Source organism: Panthera onca, chromosome F1 (genome assembly GCF_046562875.1).
Source record: "Panthera onca isolate mPanOnc1 chromosome F1, mPanOnc1 haplotype 2, whole genome shotgun sequence".
NCBI lineage: Eukaryota > Metazoa > Chordata > Mammalia > Carnivora > Felidae > Panthera > Panthera onca.
Window position 1 is genome coordinate 20,760,676 of NC_138355.1, and position 22,016 is coordinate 20,782,691.

Below are 22,016 nucleotides of genomic sequence, written 5' to 3' on the forward strand. Positions count from 1 at the left end.
TAAATTAAAATACTCACTAGTTAGTGGCAGAAAGGGATGTTAGAATATAACTATGCTATTTGCCAAAGAAACACCAAAAACATAAATACAGTGAAAATTTGGAATAACATGAAAAATAATACACCAGACAAATTTTATCAAAGGAGAAAAAAACAGACTCAAGATGAAAATCATTAATGAGAATGGAAACGGCCACTGATAATGCAAAACTTTCAACTCAATAATTGTATACCCAGTACATACACAATAGTACAGTCTCAAAAATACATAAAGCAAAAATTCCTAGAAAAATTGACAAACCCACCTACACAGCAGATTAATCTCATCAATTCAACATGAGAAATAGACATGATCTAATTTCAAAGCTTAACTTAATATATATAGAACACTTATCAAATTAGGAACATACACTCTTCCTAAGCATACATGGAACATTTACCAAAACTGGCCATGTGCTGTATCACTGGATATGTTTATAATCTCAATAGGGCAGAATTTCTTAAACGAAACACAAAAAGCACTAACTAAAAGTTACAAATTCAGTGATACAAATTAAGCTTTTCTGTTGATCAACATCCATCATTAGAGACAAGAAGGTACAAACTATAAGATGATATTCCCAAACATTGTGGCAATACATTAGGGACAATTTATTACTACTTTGAATGAATAAATAGGTGTGTGTACACCAGTAAATAAACAGAAGACTGATATAAAAAAGAATGGGAAAAGACATGAAATACTATTTCATATAAAGGACAGAGTCAGAAAAATGCAAGTTAAAATCAAAATTAACTTCTATTTCTTACCCACTAAATTGGCAACCATTTAGGGGTTCAATAGATCAATTACTAACAGGGATGTGAAGAAAACAGAACTCATATACTTCTGCGGTAGGAAATTTAAATTGATAAAAAGACTATGGAAAACAATGTGACATTATCTCAAAATACGAAAGCCACTGATGTGTGTACCTGGTCACTCTCACTAACTCTCCTAGGTACAAAATCTAGGGAAACTCTTGCACCTTGAATCAGGAGACATGTATAAGATACCTTAATAGCAAAAAGAAAAACCCTACAAATATATCAAATGTATGTTAACTGGACAATTGATAAGTTGTAGTACATTAACAAAACAGAATATTATATATTAATGATGATAAATCAACTATACCCATAAGCATCAGGAACTAATCTTAGCAAAAACAAATCTCAGAAAACTATGTATCATTTTTATAAAGTTCATATATGGTCAAACCAAATAATACAGAGATATATATATATATTTATGGTAAAACAATTTGAAAAAGTCAACACTGACAAACACAAATATCAGAAAAGTGGTTAGGGGTGCCTGGGTGGCTCAAGTGGGTCATGCCTCACAGTTCATGAGTTTGAGCCTCAATGTCAGGCTCTGTGCTGACAGCTCAGAGCCTGGAGCCTGTTTCAGATTCTGTGTCTCCCTCTCTCTCTGCCCCTCCCCCACTCATGCTCTGCCTCTCTCTCAAAAATAAACATTAAAAAAAATTTTTTAATAAAAAAAAGAAAAGTGGTTAGCTCTGGACATGAGGCAGAGTGATGGAATTTGTTAGAAGCACATGGGTAACTTGAATGGTACCACTAATGTTCTAGTAATTAACATAACAGCTCAATCACAGAGTTTCTTTTAATGTAATTATGCCTCTAATTTACACATTCATGAAATATATTCCTTTTTATATGCCAACATAATTTTTATTAATTCTGAGGGGAAGAACTTAGATTTTTTAAAAAAGTGATCTGCTCTGGCTCAGTCGGTTAAGCATCTGTCTCAGGCTTGGGTCATAATCTAATAGTTCACAAGTTTGAGCCCCACAATGGGCTCTGCTGTCAGCAGGGAACCTGCTTCAAATCCTCTATCTCCCTCCCTCTCTCTCTCTCCCTCCCTCTCCCTCCCTCCCTCTCTCTCCATCCCTCTCCCTCCCTCCCTCTCTCTCTCTCTCTGCCCCTACACCCCCCTGCACCCTCCCTCTCTCTCTCAAAAATAAAGATTAAAAATTTTGTTAAATAAATAAAAAATAAAAAGTGATCTGCTCAATGAAAACACAGAAAAAAGATTTTAGTCTGAAACATGGGAATGATTACAATAACAGAAATCAAGAATATGACAAATAAAACAAAGAAGCAGACAAAAACAGTCTGCTTTTTAGTTTTTACAGCAACTTATTTTTGACAATTATCTGGCTAATATTTACTCTTAGCTTTTCTTGAATTTATTTTTTCAGTGCAACTTTCTAACCCATTCAAAATTAGGCTGCTTCATAATTGTTGGTAAAAATACATCACTTAGCTCATTTTCATACACAAATTATTAAATTTATAAATAACATCAATATAAATGAACAGAAATATGCTAATTGTGAGGAAATAGATGTTTGAGAATATGAAATGGTTGTAGATCATCTACAAGGCAAATCTTCAAAACATGTTCAGGATAAGCTCTCTATACGCAGGATATAAATATGGCTAAAAATCAAAAGGAAATGTTCATCACTTATGTTTATCTAGACTAACTCTAAATGAAAATGGCCACATTTACTAAACTACAAAATAATTAAATTTTACCACAGAAAAAAACAGAAGCATGAAAATATTTTATTTGGTCACTTTTTAAGTAAAAAAAATTCTCATAATGCTAAAAAGTTAATAGGCATGCTATTAACATAACAGAGCAAACTAAACTTGATGGCTATACAAAAATATCATTTAGTGTCAGCCTGTAAATTATAACCAATTACAAATTTTAATTTTTCCCTTTGCTTATTCATTTTTAAGAGAGAGACAGAGACAGAGTGAGAGGAGTAGAGAGAGAAGGAGTCACAGAACTTGAAGCAGGCTCCAGGCTCTGAGCTGTCAGCACACAGCCCGATGCGGGGCTCGAATCCTCAAACTATGAGATCATGACCTGAGCCGAAAGAAGTTAGACGCTTAACCGCCTGAGCCACCCAGGCACCCCTAAAAATTATAAATTTAACAAAAACTCATTCCCAATGAGTGGAATTAAATTGAAAAGAGAATTACTTGAAATTGAATATTCCATTTCACATATGTAATATAAACTAATGGCCAAGAATACAAAAGAAATGAAATCTTCAAAAGATGAATAAAATCAATGTTTATACAATGAAAGAAATAATTGTTACCATAACAAATTTCCTTCTCGATTCCACCAAGAGAACCCTATTCTAAATGAAGTTGAAAGTGTTCTGTATTAATTTGCTTAATTGAAATTTGCCAAATTTTCATTATATAAATACCCTCCCTGGAATCTAATTTTGTAAATGAAACAATGCAGAATGAAAACCTAATTATTATTTATACAGTAAATAATCTTTATAAGATCAAGAGCCAAATGCAAAATAGTAAAACAATTATCAGTTAAACACACACACACTCCTTCATATAGATTTGAAGAATGGCTTGAAGGGAGAAAACCTGCATAATTTAGAACAATGGTTCTCAAAGTGCGGTCCCCATTTGTGGTCTTTAGGCTTCGGTGGGTCTCTGAGACCCTCTAAGGTATCTGTGAAGTCAAATCTCTACTCAAATAAAGGAAGATATCATATGCTGTCTTCACTGTGTTTATATATGACTTGTGAGGCAAAAGCAATAGTCAGTATAAAACTACTTTCCTGTTAGCACAAATCAAGGTAATGGCACCAATGCCACTAGCAAACACTACATTCTTTATCATTACTCATAACTTAAACAAAATGGACACAAACATTTCATAAGTTAGTTTCCCTCAAAGATACTCTACTTTTTTACTTTTCTCAAACTGCAGTATAACTAAAATATAATTATATTACTTTCAGGTATTCAATATAATGATTCAATGTGTGTATATAATGCAAAGTGATCACCACAATACCTCTATTTAACATCTGTCACCGTACATAATTACAATTTTTTTTTCTTGTGATGAGGTTCAAGATCAACTTTTACATATGGAATACAGTATTATTAACCATAGTCACCATACTGTATGCTACATCCCCATGACTTACTTCTTTTATAACTGAAGGTTTGTACGTTTTGACCTTTTTCACCCATTTTGCCCATTCCACATCCATTGCCTCTGACAACCACCAATTTTGTTTTCTATATCTATTAGTTTATTATGTATTTATTGATGTACTTATTTTTAAAATTCCACATATAAGTAAGGTAGTATAGCACTTATATTTCTCTGACTTATTTCACTAAACATATAACTTTTATGTCTATCCATGTTGTAGCAAATGCCAAGATTTTCTTCTTTTTTATGATCTAATAACATACCATTGTGTATATATACACATGTTCTCTAACCATTCATCCATTAATGGACAGATACAGCAATAGACACGTTATGCACAATATATATACAACTATATAAATATTATGTCTTCTACACTGAGCAGCATGGATTAATCTCAGCTAGTCTGGAATGCCCACTTGGTTATCTCCAGACTCTTGCCTACATCATGAAATATATGCACTAAAGAAAAATAAACAATACTCTGTAACAATAAGTCAGTGGGTTGTTCTGGAGCGAAATGTATTAGTCTGTCAGCACTGTTTAGTAATAACAAATGAAGTTATGATTTGCACTTGGTTTCAGTGAAGCCCTTACAGGCTGGTCATATAAACCAGAATGCATTGCCTATGTGAGTAACTTAAAATAAGAGATCCTGACCACAAGCCAAGTTTGGATTTCCTGTTACTCGGGTGCTTGAGACACAAGCCAGTACTGGTTCTAAAGCTGGAGACAAAGCAGTTCCTGGGTGACCCCGTGTGGAAGGATAAAGACTGGACCTGGGGTCACTCATGATTTCAGGCAGGATATAAATATGGCTAAAAATCAAAAGGAAATGTTCATCACTTATGTTTATCTAGACTACCTCTAAATGAAAATGGCCACATTTACTAAACTACAAAATAATTAAATTTTACCACATTTATATCCACTCAATCAACTCATGATTTCAGTTCAGGTCAGAATCTCACAGTCTCTGAGTTGGAGCCCCACACTGGGCTATCTGCTGTCAGCATGGAGCCTGTTTCTCATCCTCTGTCCCCCTCTCTCTCTACACCAACCCCCCCCCCCCCCCCCCCCCCCGCTTGTGCTCGCTCTCAAAGAAGAAAGAAAGAGGAGGAGGAGGAGACCCAGGAGGAGGAGGAGACCGAGGAGGAGGAGATATAATGGAAAAATGGAGGAGGAGATATAATGGTCAAAATAACATGGAAACGAGCCTGCCCCTCTACCACTCTCACTCTCTCCTCTCAAAAATAAATAAATAAACTAAAAACAAAAAAACGCTGAGATATAATGGTCAAAATAACATGGAAACGAGCCTGCCCCTCTACCACTCTCACTCTCTCCTCTCAAAAATAAATAAATAAACTAAAAACAAAAAACAAAAAAACGCTGAGCCACATCTGTTAGGAGACTCCTTTGGAACCCTTCTATTACTTCATATTTTGCTTTATTTGGGAAGGTAAATATTATTTCATTATGTGAAATTCAAATTTCACTTTTTTTTTTTTTTACCATTTTCTTTTACCAGGTTTGTAGCTTTTATCAAAAAGATGAAATGAGTAGAAAAGCTTTATTTTGAAGCAATAAACCAATTATCCATCATACCTATAATACCTTTCCCAGTTTTTTAAATTTTTGTTTATTATTCAATTTGTTTATGCATCATACTGGCTTCTTTCTCCATTTCTATAGTCCTATTATTATTTATATCATTATTTAGCTGATCTAGACTCTCACTACAAGTGATTTTCCACAAATGACTTCCTGGCTATCACAACACCATTTACTTAATCCCCACTTTCCCTCATCTGCATAAGCACAGAGAAATTCCTAATTACCTTTTAGTTGTATTTTAAATTTTATTGTGTTCTTTTCATTACAGCAGTCTTAGAATACATTTTAATAACTTATTGGGTAAATGCCCTTGTGATTATTACACCCCCAAATCACTCATCCTAATATACTTTAAAGTCAGTTGTTCACACTCTCTGCACTCTTAAAAAATATTCTGGAGATTCTTATGAAATCACATTAAATTAATAGTTATGGCAACTGGTCTATTCAAATTGTTCTACAATTGCTTTAATCTTTTTCAATATTTTTAACTTTTCTTGAAAAATCTGCATTTCCTTAAGACTCATTTTTGACTGGGACACCAGGTGGCTCAGCTGATTAAACATCCAACTTCGGCTCAGGTCATGATCTGACAGTTCAGTAGTTTAAGCCCCTCGTCAGACTCTGTACGGACAGCTCAGAGCGTCAGAGCAGAGAGCCTGTTTCGGATTCTGTGTCTCCCTCTCTCTGCCCCTCTCCTGCTCACGCACTCTCTCAAAAATAAATGAACATTAAAAAAAAAATTTTTTTTAACACTCATTTTTACTAGTATGTATAAGCACTGACTGAATTAATCTACTACATGTTATAAATCAATTTCAATTACACATTGAAACATTTTGTATGAGCTCTTTATTTGTCCCTCTACAGTCACCACCTTAAGATTTTCCCAGCTTCGAGCTGAATGTCTAGTTCATCAGTTTTCATTCTCATCTAAAAGTGAATCCATTTAATGACACAAATTCTTGAGGACAATTCTGACCACATTTCATAAATTTTGATATGTAGTGTTTTCACTACCATTACTTTTTGGATTGCTTGTAGCAGCATCTGGAACTACTCTTGGACACAAAGGTATTCAGAGGAGTTTAGTTTACTCTCTTCCTGATTATGTCTACATAATTTCTTTACTTGGGGTTCTGATTCAGAGAATACAGATGACACAATTTATCTTGTTTTAGAATCAATCCATTTTTCTAAATGGTCTGAGACCACTATCAATAATGTATATATACCCTCTGATGCAAAGTATAAAGTGAAACAAGTACCTATTAAACCAAGCTTAAGTTGATCTCACTCAAAAAAAAACAAAAAACAAAAAAAAAGTCCCGAGTCTTTATAATGGCCTAAGAAAGTCATGCACCAAGTGGCCTCTGTTAAGTTTTATCTCATTTCTACTTTTCTCCCCCTTGACTACTCCTCTTCAGCTACAAGGGAAATCTAAACTATGTCAGGCATGCTCCTACTTTAGGGCTCATTTACTTGTTAAGCCTTTGCCTAGAACTTGGGAATCCCAGAGATACTCACACGGGCTTGCTCCTGCACCTCCACTTTGTTTAAAGGTAGTCTACTTCTGGGGCGCCTGGGTAGCCCAGTTGGTTAAGCGGCCAACTTCAGCTCAGGGCATGATCTCATGGTTCATGAGTTCGAGCCCCGCATCAGGCTCCGTGCTGACAGCTCGGAGCCTGGAGCCTGCTTCGGATTCTGTGTCTCCCTCTTTCTCTGCCCCACCCCCTCTCGTACTCTGTGTCTCTCAAAATAAATAGACATTAAATAAATATAAAAAAAAAAAAAGGCAGTCTTACTTTTATTACTATTACTATCTCTCCAACTAGATTGGAAGCCTGGTTACAGCAGGGATCTTGGTGTTATGTTTGTTCAATAATGTATCCCCAGAGCCTGTAATCAGTGCCTAGTAAATAGCAGGTACTGCAAACAACAAAAAAAAAAAAACAAAAAAACTGCTGGTTGAATAAATGAGTTTTAAAATCACAGGCTCTGAAGCCTAATGCCTAGGTTAAAATCTCTTACTAGTTATATTGTCCTGGGCAACCTCCTTAACCTCCCTGTGCCCCAGTTTCCTCCTCAATAAAAATTATAGTAATAATACTTATCACACAGGTTAAGTTCTGAAAATTTAAGTGGTTAATACATGTAAAGCACTTTAATGTCCATGAACAGTTAAGTACAAAGTAAGTGTTACATAATGACTAATATTACTGCTTTAATGAATTCTTTAGGTATACTTCAAAATCTCCCACTGTGTTTAAATTTTAATCAATTTTCAAAAAATTGTAACCATTTTTGCTTTATATAAACTCCAATGCTTATAGTATGTCACACAAATTACTACGACTTTGGGGAACTATACCTTTTACTTGGGTGAAAAATTGTATCTGTCTTTCATGCTTCCTTCCCTGAGTCCTCTTCCAGTATACACTTCTCTTTCACTTGTGGTGGCTTTAGTTTTAGTTTCGCTATATTCTTTAGAATTCTTACATTTGCCAGGCTTATCCTCAACTATTCCTCTACTTTCAATCCATTTTGTGTCAATTTGCTTTAGGTCTGTCTCTTCTGAAGAGTATAGCTAGAAATGAAGGGTAGACCTTCAGCACAATATGTCCAATCCATTCTATCCCACAAACACTAGTAGGATTCCTCCTCAACACTTCCCCATCCTCCAGCAGCGGCTAAGGCTGGAGTCTTCTGGGAGACCCAGCCTTTGTCATCCTTAGGCACACTTTTATTCTGCACATTGTGACTCATGTTAGGCAGGCTTCCTAAGTGGTTTTGTTAATCCTCTATAAATTCCTTATAAGTCTGCAGGGTGAGGATAGTCATAGGTCAATGGGATTTCTTGTGAGTGAAGGTCAGAGACATATTAACATGTTGGTTGACTGGCTCAGTGTACTATCTCAAACCAGAAGTTTCCTTTATTACATGAGGAAAGTGCTGCTCTAAAAATTAAAAAAATAAAACAAAACACTATTCTGACTGCTTTTCTTTTCCACCCAGATTCAACTTCTATTCTTTCTAGCTCACTGCTAGAAATTCTAAATAAATATTATGTAAATGGCAATACTAGCAAACCTTTTCTTGTTCCTCTATGAAGAGACTGTTAATACTCAGCAGCCAAAGACTAATAGAAACACACACCTTTAGTTAAACAAGTTTTATTCATTACTCACTACGACTAAGAATACAGCACATTATGGGTAAGGAACAACTTACAATACAGGCTCATGTCAAGTGTTTGGGGAAGGGCTCTGGATTGAATACTGTCAAAAGTGGGAATAAATCTGTGACTGACCGTCTTTTTTTTTTTTTTTTTTTTAATGTTTATTTTTGAGACAGAGACAGAGCATGAACAAGGGAGGGGCAGAGAGAGGGAGACACAGAATCTGAAACAGGCTCCAGGCTCTGAGCTGTCATCACAGAGCCCGATGCGGGGCTCCAACTCACACCGTGAGATCATGATCTGAGCTGAAGTCAGATGCTTAACCGACTGAGCCACTCAGGCACCCCTGTGACTGACCATCTTAATAAATCTTACCTAGAAGAACAGAAGGCCACAGTAAAACTAAAATTGTAATTAGTAAACCAACAGAAATTGCTCAAATTAGCTGGAACAGAGGTGCCTTTGGTATTTCTTGTGGCTTACACAGTGACTTTGTTTTTGTATGTGCTTAGTTTATGAAGTAATCTTTTTTCTTTCATCACAATCACAGAGTGGATATATCTCAGGTTGATGTTTTGTGAGATTATACTCAAAAGGAAAACATAAAGATTCACTGTGAATGCAAAGCCTGTTTCCAGATTCAGAGACTGCTGTTCCCTCTCAAGTTTTTAAGGTATATTGCAACTTAATACTTTAAAATATCTCCTGATATATCCCATTATATCTTATAAAAATAACCAGATCTAGTGTTTTCATGGCTGTTCAGTAACAAATGCAGGGGCACTTGGGTGGCTCAGTCGGTTAAGCAGCTGATTTTGGCTCAGGTCATAATCTCATGGTTCATGGGTTCTAGCCCCACATCAGGCTCTGTGCTGACAGCTCAGAGCCTGGAGCCTGCTTCGGATTCTGTGTCTCCCTCTCTGCCTCTCCCCACTCGTGCTCTGTCTCTCTCTGTCACTCAAAAATAAACAGACATTTTTTAAAGAATTAAAAGGAAGAAAGGGAGGGAGGGAGGGAGGGAGAAATAGACACAAACCAGGGCACCTGGGTGGCTCAGTAGGTTAAGAGGATGACTCTTGATTTCAGCTCAGGTCCTGATCTCACGGTTCGTGGGATCAAGCCCTGCGCTGAACAGTGTAGAACCTACTTGGGATTCTCTCTTCTCCCTCCCTCTCTCTCTCCCCTCCCCTGATCATGTGCTCTCTCTCTTAAAATAAACTTTAAAAAAAAGAATAGATGCAAAACAATCTATGAACTTACTATTCAAAAAAAATAAAAGAACAGGCCAAATACATGCATGCATATGAAGAGAACACAGGACGTGTAAAGTAGTTACACCAACTAACCATGAAAGAGGTGGTTATCTAAGTAGTGGGAAAAGGAAAACACAAACAAAAGCGGCATGATCCAAAAGAATTTTTTTTCCACTTTGATTTAAAAAAAAAAAAAAAACACCACGCTATACATAAAGTGAATATACAAATGAACATGCATTTATAATTTTATGTAAGTTTATTTATTTTTGAGAGAGAGAGCGCGCGCGAGAGTGTGGGGGAGGGGCAGAGAAAGAGGGAGAGAGAGAATCGCAAGCAGTCTCTGCCCTGTCAGCACAGAGCCCGATGCGGGTCTCAAACTCACCAACCATGAAATCATGACCTGAGCCAAAACCAAGAGTCAGATGCTTAACCAACTGAGCCACCCATGTGCCCCAAATGAACATGCATTTAAAAACACCTCAATGTTTCCCTTTTCCTATGAAGGATACTATCAGGACAATTTGAAAAATCTGAGTAAGATACAGGGATTAGATAATAGCATTATATCTATGTTAACTTTTTGTATTTTAAAATTATATTGTGATTACATAAGACAATACCCTTGTTTTTAAGAACATACACACTGAAGTATTTAGAGGTAAAGGATCATTATGAATGTACCTTTCTCAAACAACACAGAGAAAAAAAATTATGTTTACATAAACAAAAGAGAATGAGAATGAGAAAAGAAATGTAATCAAATGTTAACATTTGGATAATCTGGATAAAGGATACAAAAGAATTCCTTTTATTATTTTGGTCACTTTTCTCCAAGTATGAAATTATTTCAACATAAAAAGCTTTTTTGTCAAAATTAGATTTGTCAAAATTAGATTTGACAAATATCAGCATCCCCAAATTACAGATGGAGAGAATAAAAGTCAAAATAATCATACAACTAATTAGAAGAGAGGTGAAGCTGAAGTCCAGTTTACTCAAATATGTACTTCACTTCCCACAAAAAGCCTTAACATTTCAACATAATGAGTAACTCATCAACAGATATAACTATCTTATCACAGAGAGAAACAATGTGCTGATTATTCATAATTTCCTCTTACAGTACTTCCCTCCTCTCAAGGTCTGATGTTACAATCACTGAATTTTAAAAAATGTTTAACTCATCACTGATGAGCACATAAACAGCTATTTATGCATCAGAGGCATCCAAATCCTAATCGATGCCCCAGCATTCAAAACAGCTGTGTGTGTGTCAGGACATTCCAGGAAACTAATCTATGATTTTACAACTCAGGTGATTATAGTCATTGTACCACTAAAACAAACTGTTAAATACATCATTTACCTGAGAACTGCCACTGAAACCAGGAGGTTGGTTGAATTCTGTGGAATCAATAATACTACTGCAAAATGAAGAGAGAAAAATATGATTTCAGTGTTTACATTATTCTAGCAACAGAAAAGGTAAATCTAAAATATATCATATCTAAATCCAATATTTCTTCTTTCTAAGGAAAGAAAATATTTATTGCCAACAACTTAATTAGATATCAAATAAGTGCATAACCCATAAACCAAACATCAGGAAATATAAACAATTTACCCCTTGGCCCGACCACTTAAACAAACACACTGTGAAAGAATGTCAATAAGGAATAATCACAAATTAGGTGTATACCCAAAGGTATTTGCTTCCATTTCATTTTCGGATAGGTTCATAGGTTGTATGGAACATCAGGAAAAGAACACAAGCAAGCAATTAAAGTTACAGTGAAGAGATCCTGTTATGCCCCTGAAGAGCTACGCATACTTTATAACCAATGCGCTTCCTCATCTGCAAAGTGAGATGAGTGGGGGGTGAGGCTATCTCTAGATTATCTAGAGTCCCATCCAGGTCCCAAATGTTAGGATAATCATCTTACAGGAAAGAAAATTACCAAAGGAATGGAATAAGTTGTAAAATACCAATACTCTTTTTCTCACAGTCCAAAACCTATACACTAGTTTTCTCTACCCCGATCAAAACATCATGCTTTCTGCATCAGTTCTTTTTATTTGGTTATAACCTCTGTGCATGTTCCTACCTAATCCTACAAAAACCTCTAAAACTATCTTTTTCTTTGTATTAGTTCTATCTTACCATTTGTCTTTTCACGTCATCACTCCTACATACTTCTCATCTTTAAATAAACTAGCCTGTGTTCATAGGTGTTCATTAACACCTGAAAATGGTAAAACATATATCAACCATGATCAACCAGTTATTTACATTAAAAAAAACTCTTCTTCCCTAATACTACTATAAAAAATGTTTATATTCTTGCCTACCCTAATGAAATTTAAGCAAGTGAAGGCAGTGATTTAAGACGGGTCTCTCTACACAAATACACAAAATCATTATTTACTTTAGTATTCAAACGACCTCAAAAGTTATGAGAGGCATTCTTTTTTTCTTTAATATTTTTTAATATTTATTTTTGAGAGAGAGACAGAGTGCGTGCAGGGAAGGGGCAGAGAGAGGGAGACACAGAATCCGAAGCAGGCTCCAGGCTCTCAGCTGTCAGCACAGAGCGCGATGCAGAGCTCGAACTCATGAACCGTGAGATCATGACCTGAGCTGAAGTCAGACGCTCAACCAACTGAGTCACCCAGGTGCCCCAAAATGAGAGGCATGCTTAAGGGCAGAGAGTGGGTTTGTTAAATGACTGTGGGCAATTTACGAAAGGCCTTATCTGTCCACTAGTTTCTCCACCTATTAACATAAGGAGACTGCAGAGAGCTGTGAGATTTAAATACGAATGTTCTCAGGATAAAGCCAGAAAAATGATAAACATTCAATAAATTTTTCCCTCTATTAATACAAAATTAGTCAAACAGTCTCACACTTGAAAAAAAATACAATAAATCGCATGGAACTGTCTTCACGGTAGTCTTAAAGAAAAAAAAAACAAAACAATCTTAATCCCTCATATCCTTAACTGTTCCTACAAGGAAGACTCAATTATATAAGAAGGTCTTCAAAGCACTTACACTACAAATTAAAGACACAATCTTGTAATGGGTTTCTTCTGATGAAATATAACCAGTGATCACCGTCCTTGCACAGAGCCATGCACTGGTAAGAAAAGATCATCTGCTACTTTTAGTGTACTCCATCCAGGGCTAAACATGAGGAAACACGTATTCAAAATCTCTCTGTTCCTTTTACTAATGAAATCTAACCCCTTAGCATTTGTATAAACATTAACAAAATTATGTAGCTGCATATTTAGACGTCAACAGAACAATTTCTAGATGTTTTTTATGGTATTATAATTCAGATTTCTTTGACTGCAAGCCTGAATAATGATACTGATATATCAGTGTGTACAGTGAGATAACTATATTTGACTACACATCAAATATATATTTAAAAATCAATTTGTAGGGGTGCCTGGGTGGCTCAGTTGGTTAAGTGTCCAACTCTTGGTTTCGGCTCAGGTCATGATTTCACAGTTTCACGGGTTTAAGCCCCATGTGGGGCTCTGCGCTGGCAGCATGGAGCCTGCTTGGGATTCTCTCCCTCTCTCTGCCCCTCCCGCATTCACACTGTCTCTCTCTCTCTCAATCTCTCTCAAAAAAAAATAAACTTAAAAAATTTTCAATAAAAATAAATTTGTAAAAGATTTCAAATTATAAGCTTAAAGTGGTATTTTATTAATAATGACTGCAAAGTCTGAAATTTATTTTCTACAGATCTCATTCACCAGAAAAACTTCATTGCTACATACTGGACTGTAACAGACAAATCTGCAAAAGAAACTTCTTTAATACTTCTCTTTAAAATGTGCGTGTGTACAGGGGCACCTGGGTGGCTCAGTTGGTTAAATGCCCAACTCTTGACATCAAGGTTCATGGGATCAGGCCCCACGTCGGTCCTGTGCTGACAGCATGGAGCTTGCTTGGGATTCTCTCTCCCCCCCTCTCTCTCTCAAAATAAACAAATAAATACAAATATTGGGCTCAAAAGGATTATATAAAACTCAAATTCCTAAAACCTAAAACTCTAAAAATCAAATAAATCCAATACTTTTTGTGACTTATTTGAAGGTAAAACCTTCCCTAAACAGATCTGACCTCATTTCACTCACCATGAACATTCATGCTTCAATGCTAAAATATTAATGTGCTTGATTATGTGGAACTGCCTCTTACTCCTCCATTAGTATTATGTAATAATTATATGGGGGCAGGGGGTAGGTGACAGACAGAATACTTAATACTGAAACACTTCTGACTCCAAAGGCTTCCAAAAAAGTTTGGGGAACCTATACATCATACAGCTTGGGTTTATTTGAGAAATGTAACGTTAGCTCAGTAATAAAACTACTGGGTTCCAGAGTACACATCTATGGCCTCTGAGGAAAAAAAAAAAGAAATTCAGTTTGTTCTTCAAAGAACAGAAGTTACTGGAATATTTCAGAACTCCAAAAACATTTTCAAGGTGCCTGGGTGGCTCAGTCAGTTGAGCGTCCAACTCTTGATTTCAGCTCAGGTCATTATCCCAGGCTAGTGGGGTCCAGTCCTGCGTCAGGCTCTTGTCAAGCACAGAGCCTGCTAAGATTCTCTCTCTCTCCCCCTCCCTCTGCTCCCTTTCCCTGCTTGTGCTCTCTCTAAAATTAAAAAAACATTCCCAGGGGCACCTGGGTGGCTCAGCTGGTTAAGCGTCTGCCTTCGGCTCAGGTCATGATCTCATGGTTGTGGGTTCAAGACCCGCATCAGGTTCTCTGCTGTCAGCACAGAGCCCACTTTGGATCCTCTGTCCCCCTCTCTCTGCCCCTCCCCTGCGCGCATGCGCGCTCTCTCTCTCTCTCTCTCTCTCTCTTTCATAAATAAATAAATAAATACCCCAATACCCTTATTAATTGTGCCTTTTATTTTTTTTTTTATTTTTTTTTTTTTCCCAACTTTTTTTATTTATTTTTGGGACAGAGAGAGACAGAGCATGAACGGGGGAGGGGCAGAGAGAGAGAGGGAGACACAGAATCGGAAACAGGCTCCAGGCTCCGAGCCATCAGCCCAGCGCCTGACGCGGGGCTCAGAGCCTGACGCGGGGCTCGAACTCACGGACCGTGAGATCGTGACCTGGCTGAAGTCGGACGCTTAACCGACTGCGCCACCCAGGCGCCCCTAATTGTGCCTTTTAAATTGTAGTTGATTAGGAAGTGTTGTAGTTACACAGTGCATAGGGGGACTGTATGAACCTAATGCTTATACTGCCTTTTAAAATGTCTGTAGTTCCATAATTATTCCTAAAGTTAAAAAAACAAAAGCAAAAGTGCAATTCATTTTAAAATTTTCTTGGTAAGAAGAGTTTCCTCAGGGAAAAACTTACTGTTGACAGATGTAAAAAGCAAGTATAATAGAAAATATCTGAAAGCACAGGTCTGAAATATCTGAAAGCACAGGGCTTTGCTGCCTCTGGAATTCTACTTGCTTGGTAGAATTTCAAAAACAAAAGAGCAAGCTCAAAAAAAGAAGACTGACAAGACTGATTTGCCACTAAAACTAGCGAAAGTCCCAGTGTGTTAGGCTAAGTGCTGTGTTTAACTACTTTATATTCTACTACTATTTTCCAGTGAGGGGAAATAGTTTACAATTTAGTTATAATTCACACAGGAGAAATTTTCATTGTCAGATGATACAGGTACCACAAGTCTTAAGTGTTACAAAAACCCGGTTATCTGAAATAACCTCAGAAAAGGCTTTAAAAGCAAGGAAAGCAACAATAGATTCAAAGTAGAGGATCTGGAGAGTAGGAAAAACACGCTAGGACTTGGGTAGTGGAGAGACAGTAAACAGCAGAAATGGAAAATGGTAACAGCACATAAAATTTTATGCTTATATACAGTTATCTTTATATGTAAAACAGGGTTACCATATATTCTTTTAGTCTTCCCAGCCTCTCCCATTCCAGACCTCCCAGAATCAAGGTATATCTATAATAATCAAAGGGGTGAAAAGTTTCCTCTAGGACTAATCTGACAGGACAAAAAAGCCATCAGCAAGAGGATGCAATCACAGTATATGAATGGAATCAACCAATAATTTGCTTCCTGCCCAAACATTTAATTTTAATTTTCCTGGCTCTCCAAGTCCAGAAACTCGATTTCAGGTGGGTTTTTTGTTTCGTCTTGCTTTGACTTCAGGCGTTCTTAAGTCATTATAAAAGGATATATAACTGTACAGACTTGAGAGTAAAACAAATCTTTGCCTTATCCTCCACAAAAGATGAAATAAGCTAAGAATATAACATTTCAGTGTTGAATATTTGAGCTTCCTCTTATGAAAAAAACCCTATCTGATTTAAAGATTTATTTAAATACATATCAGTAATACAGACATATTCACTATCTACTAAACCAATATTTACATATTTTTAAAGTATGAACCCCTCACACCTGCATTTAAATCTCTGGGATCTACCTCAGACCTAATGATCAGATTTGGGGATAGGGTTCAAAACTCTACATTACAAATAAGAGTCTTGGCGGATGTTTACACACACTGAAATTTGGTGTAGCCATACCTTACATTTCAGAGTTGGAATGGACTGTTAATATCTTCATCAAGTGGTGACAAATTACAGTTTAGTAATAAGAACTCAAAGGTGTTTTTTTTAATCCTGAAAAGCCAACAAATCAAATGTAATTACTAAAGTTTTAGAGTTAAAAGCATTTTGGTTATTTTAAATCTTGGAATCAAAAAGTCTTATTTACATATTTTAAACAGAATAATTAATGTGTCAGCACAACTTATTTTTCATCCTAAAGCTATGTAACCATCAGAGCAGAGTTCTAGGGTCTGTTTTAGTCACAACTATACCCCTAGGGACTAAAGCAGAGTTTTATGTATGTGTCATATGGCCTCCAAAACTGCCTGAGTGACTGAAGAATAAATTCTTCAAACATTCTAAATAAAGAAAGTGCACAGTTTCAGAAAAGGTCTTCATAACTTGCTACTTCTCTATTACCTATCAATTTAATGAGAAATGGCAGATGTATGAAGAGTACCCGCTACATTATTGTCAAGGAAGTTTGTTTTCTGTGTTTTGTCTTTCTTTTTGTTTTAAATCAAGTTGAAAATTCTGTAAGATTCTTTAATGTCCCTCATCTCCTAGGACTTCAATTTCAACTCCTTTGCATAGTATAGCATCAGTGTAAGGCAAGTAACTCCTCACTACTCATAACAATAAAACAATCAACTGGTTTTACTATTTATCCCACACCATATAGAAACTTCACTAAAAAACAGCCACACCATCATTTATGTTCAAAAGTGCTCAATGCAGGTACAGCAGAGATTTCTTAAAATCCACCTAACCTTCGAGATACAGACAAATGTGTGGAGAATTTCCTATATTGTTACAATTCCCCTTCTGGATAAAGGAAATAAAGGCTAAATAAACACTGTAGGTTTATGTAGGGAAAATTTTTCAAATATATAATAGAGACAAAACTCTAAGGATCAGAGTTAGCCTTGACCATAAAAGCATTTCAATTTCTATTTTTTAAACAAGTTATCTCCCCAAGTAAAATAAAGCAATTGAACCAATGATAATTACCAAAAAGTACCAAGAACTTAAGCATCAGTATGTGAAGAAGGATCCATTAACACAGCCCTAGTCATAATCCAGCCAAAGACCTGACACGCAAGAATAAGAAATGTGGGTCCATTTTCATCTACTAAACCAAAGAGCCATCTCAAACCACCACCCACCACCACCACCTTCACATTTTTTTTAATGACTAAAGGTAAATATAATCTCTCACTGATGCAGGGGAGCTAAAGAAATTTTCTTTTTTTAAGTTTATTTTGAGAGAAGGAGGAGGAGCAAGGAGGGAGAGGAGGAAAGAGGAATTCCAAGCAGGCTCCACTCCGGCAGTGCAGAGATGGCTGTGGGGCTCGAATTCACGAACTGTGAGATCATGACCTGAGCCAAAATCCAGAGTTAGATGCTTAACCGACTAAGCCATCCAGGGGCCCCCTAAAGAAGAATTTCTTAATCTAGTCCAGAGCCATTATGAAACATCATATTCCTTTAGTTTCATTAGTTTACTCGATCAAATTATAAAATATACAAATTCACCAGGTATATACAAAATATAAAACATAGAAATTCATTACCCTACATATATATTCTTAATAATAAATAATTCTACATTGATAAAGTGACCCCTTGCTTTTCCTTCCTATTATACCTACGTTTTGATTCATCTGGACCTTTGTCAAAAACGATGGAAACACAAATAAAAGGTAAGTCTCAAAAATATCTGATAAAAGAAGTTAAATGAAAGGTATAAAGGTCTTATCTCTATTTTATTTATAAACCTCCCTCTTTTATACACAGAAAATCTTAAGAAACAATTCAAATTTTAAACTTATAAATGTGTCTTTTTAAAAAAATGAATTAAACTTGTGATCAATAGGAAGTCTCTTATGTGTAAGGCATTTTAAAGATTGGAGAATCTAGGCCAGAAAAATTTTATTTACTGTAAATATTTATATTATATTTACTATTTTATCATAAGAAAGCAAAAGTCATTTGGCAAATTTAACTCCAATAACTCTCTGGATCGTATTACAGCATATCTACCCTAAGCAAACAGAGAAGCTTCAACTAATACATCATGTTCAAACAAAGTTATCTGAAGTTCTGAGAACACAGAGGTAAGAAACTAATAATTGACAATTCTGAAATACTTGCTTAAAGACAACAAACCGATTGTGAGACAATTTTTTCTACGGTAGAAATTGTAGAATTCTAGAATTTCTATGTAGAAATCTATGTAGAATTCTATGTAGAATTCTAGAATTTCTACGTGAAAAAAGAAATTTGTAAAAATTTACAAGCAAAATTACTGGTAATGGTTTCAGAGAGGACTTAAAATCTAAATTTTAGATACTAGATTTTTTTGGTCTAAGAATGTTTTAATCTAAGGATCATCACCATCAGGATGCCTGGGTGGCTCAGTCAATTGAGCATCCAACTTTGGCTCAGGTCATGATCTCATGGTTTGTGAGTTCCAGCACCACAATGGGCTCACCGCTATCAGCGCGGAACCCGCTTCAAATCCTCTGTCCCCCTCTCTGTGCCCATCCCACCATGCCTGTGCTCTCTCAGAAATAAAGGATAAACAAATAAAAATCATCACTGTCACTGACAAGAAAATCTTAACAGAAACGTTTCATTTTAGTAAAGTTTGAGCTAAAAAGTTAAAAATGCCTCCTAGATTAATAATCCTCTATAAAAATGGATTACGATATATTCACTCACAATGATACTATCAGATAAAAGGACCAATCCCATTTGGCAACAGGTAAGAGAGACTGCGCTTGCCTATCATTCTCTAGTTCACTCATAATTTGACACACACAGATATGTAACAATAAGTGTAAACTATAGTTCACTGGGAACTGTGGAGACTTTCTTCCTCACAATCTAAAGCAGAATTGAAAAGGCCCTGAGAACAGCAATCTTAAGCTTAAACTAATTCTAGTAAGAGAAATTTGTAATGGATGAAGGCTTAAAACTATTTTTTTAAAAACCATAACCTATTTATCAAAGAAAGATCACACACTCATCCCCCTCCCCAAACCCACCCTAATGAAGCTTGGCTGATAGCTTTGGGGGTTTTTTTGAAGATTATGTTAGTTTACTTATTAAGTACACTAAACCTCATGCTTCAATCAAAATCTCACAAACTAATGAAAATTAAATAACATCCTAGGTTAAATACATATTTATTCAAAAACATAGTTTACATCCTATTATGTATAAGTGCTCATATAAAAATAAAGAAGTATAAGAAAAACTCAATAATCACAAAATTACAACACAGCATGGGAAACAGAAAAACTAGTACACATAGCACAGAAGCAAGAATAAAGTAAACAGAAATGGGTTTTTCTGAAGTGTTTAATTCTATTTCTTCCTTCCTTTCTCCCCTGTCAGTCTTTAGGGAAATAGTATATCAAAAAAGAAAAGATAAGAGTTCACCCTTGGTTGGATTCTTGGGGAGGAGGGGTTGGAAAAGAGGAGCTATTTAAGAGAGGAACCCGAAGTTTCTAGGCAAAAGGAACAGGTATAAGCAAAGATATTTTAACATCTTGTTTGGGGAGTTAAATTCGATTCTTAAATCACACACACACACAAAAAAAAAAAATTATGGAAGTCCATGCAAAAGAGTTGGATCTAAACCAACTTACATGCAGTGGAAAGCCACTGAAGGATTTTAAGTAGGAAAGAAACACGACCAGATTTCTGGCAATACTCTGGAGGAGGATAGTTAGAAGACCACTACTAGACTCCATGTGATATTGAGGGTCTAAACAAAGCAGCAGAAAGAGAATACACAGGATATGAAAATTACAGCTAATCATGGTATATAAAAGATAAAATCCTGGGGGAAGTGGGGCTGGAGAATACTCTTGTATGTCTTTTATTTTTCCTTTCATTTTAACTACATTAGCTAATCATTAACTTAGAATCTATGCAGGAGATTCAATGACCCAACACATAAAGAGGTACTCATTACAGAAGAAAATAAATGAGGAGCACCTGGGTGGCTCACTCGGTTAAGCATCTGACTTCAGCTTAGGTCATGATCTCACAGTTCATGAGTTTGAGTCCCGCAACAGGCTTTGTACTGACAGCTCAGAGCCTGGAGCCTGCCTCAGATTCTGTGTCTCCTTCTCTCTCTGCTCCTCCTCCCACTCGTGCTCTATTTCTCTCTGTTTCTCAAAAATAAATAAACATTAAAAAAATTTAAAACAAAAAAGAAATAGAAGAAGAAAATAAATGAATCTACAAAATGGCTTTTAAGGCAAACCTGCTTTAAAAGAAACCAAACAGGGGCGCCTGGGTGGCTCAGTCGGTTGGGCGTCCGACTTCGGCTCAGGTCATGATCTCACGGTCCGTGGGTTCGAGCCCCGCGTCGGGCTCTGTGCTGACAGCTCAGAGCCTGGAGCCCATTTCAGATTCTGTGTCTCCCTCTCTCTCTGCCCCTCCCTGTTCATGCTCTGTGTCTCTCTGTCTCAAAAATAAATAAATGTTAAAAAAAATTTAAAAAAAAAAAGAAACCAAACACATTACAGTGAGGAGTAAAACAAAAACTGTCTGGCATTTAAATAATAAAGCTAATATGGGGTGCCTGGGTGTCTCAGTTGGTTGGGCATCCAACTTTGGCCTAGGTCATGATCTCACTGTTCCCAAGTTCAAGCCCATGTCGGGCTCCAGGCTGACAGCTCAGAGCCTGTAGCCTGCTTCAGATTGTGTGTGTGTGTGTGTGTGTGTGTCTCTCTCTCTCTCTCTCTCAAAAATAAACCAACATTAAAAAAACTTAAGTAATGCAGCTAATAATTATGGGGGAAGAAAGTTATAATAATTGGAACTACATGCTATTTCCTAAAAATAAAAAAAAATTCAAATGTTGATAGTATAACATAACATTCTTTCCATCATGTTTAATTTCCCATCTTAATCTTAAGGATCATTTCCCAAGAGTAGTTAAGGGCTACATCATTTTTCCCAAATGCCTCTTTCAAACCTTAATATTCAAATTACTTGTAAGAAAACACCAAAACACTCTTTTGAAGAAATTACTACGTTTACATCTGTTTCCCTTCTTCAACTGTTAAGCAGGTTAACTCTGCCAGAACCTCATTTGACAATAGCTTTGCATAATGCATAGGATTTTAGTAGTTCTCCAACAAAGTTTTCACAGACTTCACGAAACCCTGTATCTTTCATAAGATCTGCTAGTTTATTTTATAATACAACCACTTCTCATCTCTTCATCCACTAAAATAATCCTAATCCAAGGCACCACCTCCTCTCTTCTAGA

General features: G+C 36.1%; 1 protein-coding gene across 8 annotated transcripts in view; it reads right to left on the reverse strand.

Annotated features, from left to right (window-relative positions):
• The window catches only part of COP1 (COP1 E3 ubiquitin ligase), a 260,298-nt gene that overhangs the window by 158,870 nt on the left and 79,412 nt on the right, over positions 1-22,016 (reverse strand). For all 8 annotated transcript variants that reach the window (XR_014136418.1, XM_060643577.3, XM_060643574.3 and 5 more), the window contains one exon: positions 11,477-11,534. Coding sequence is in view for 7 of the 8 variants with exons in the window: in XM_060643577.3 (XP_060499560.1) it covers positions 11,477-11,534 (58 nt within the window). In the remaining variant the exon portion in view is untranslated. The remainder of the gene's footprint in view (positions 1-11,476; positions 11,535-22,016) is intronic.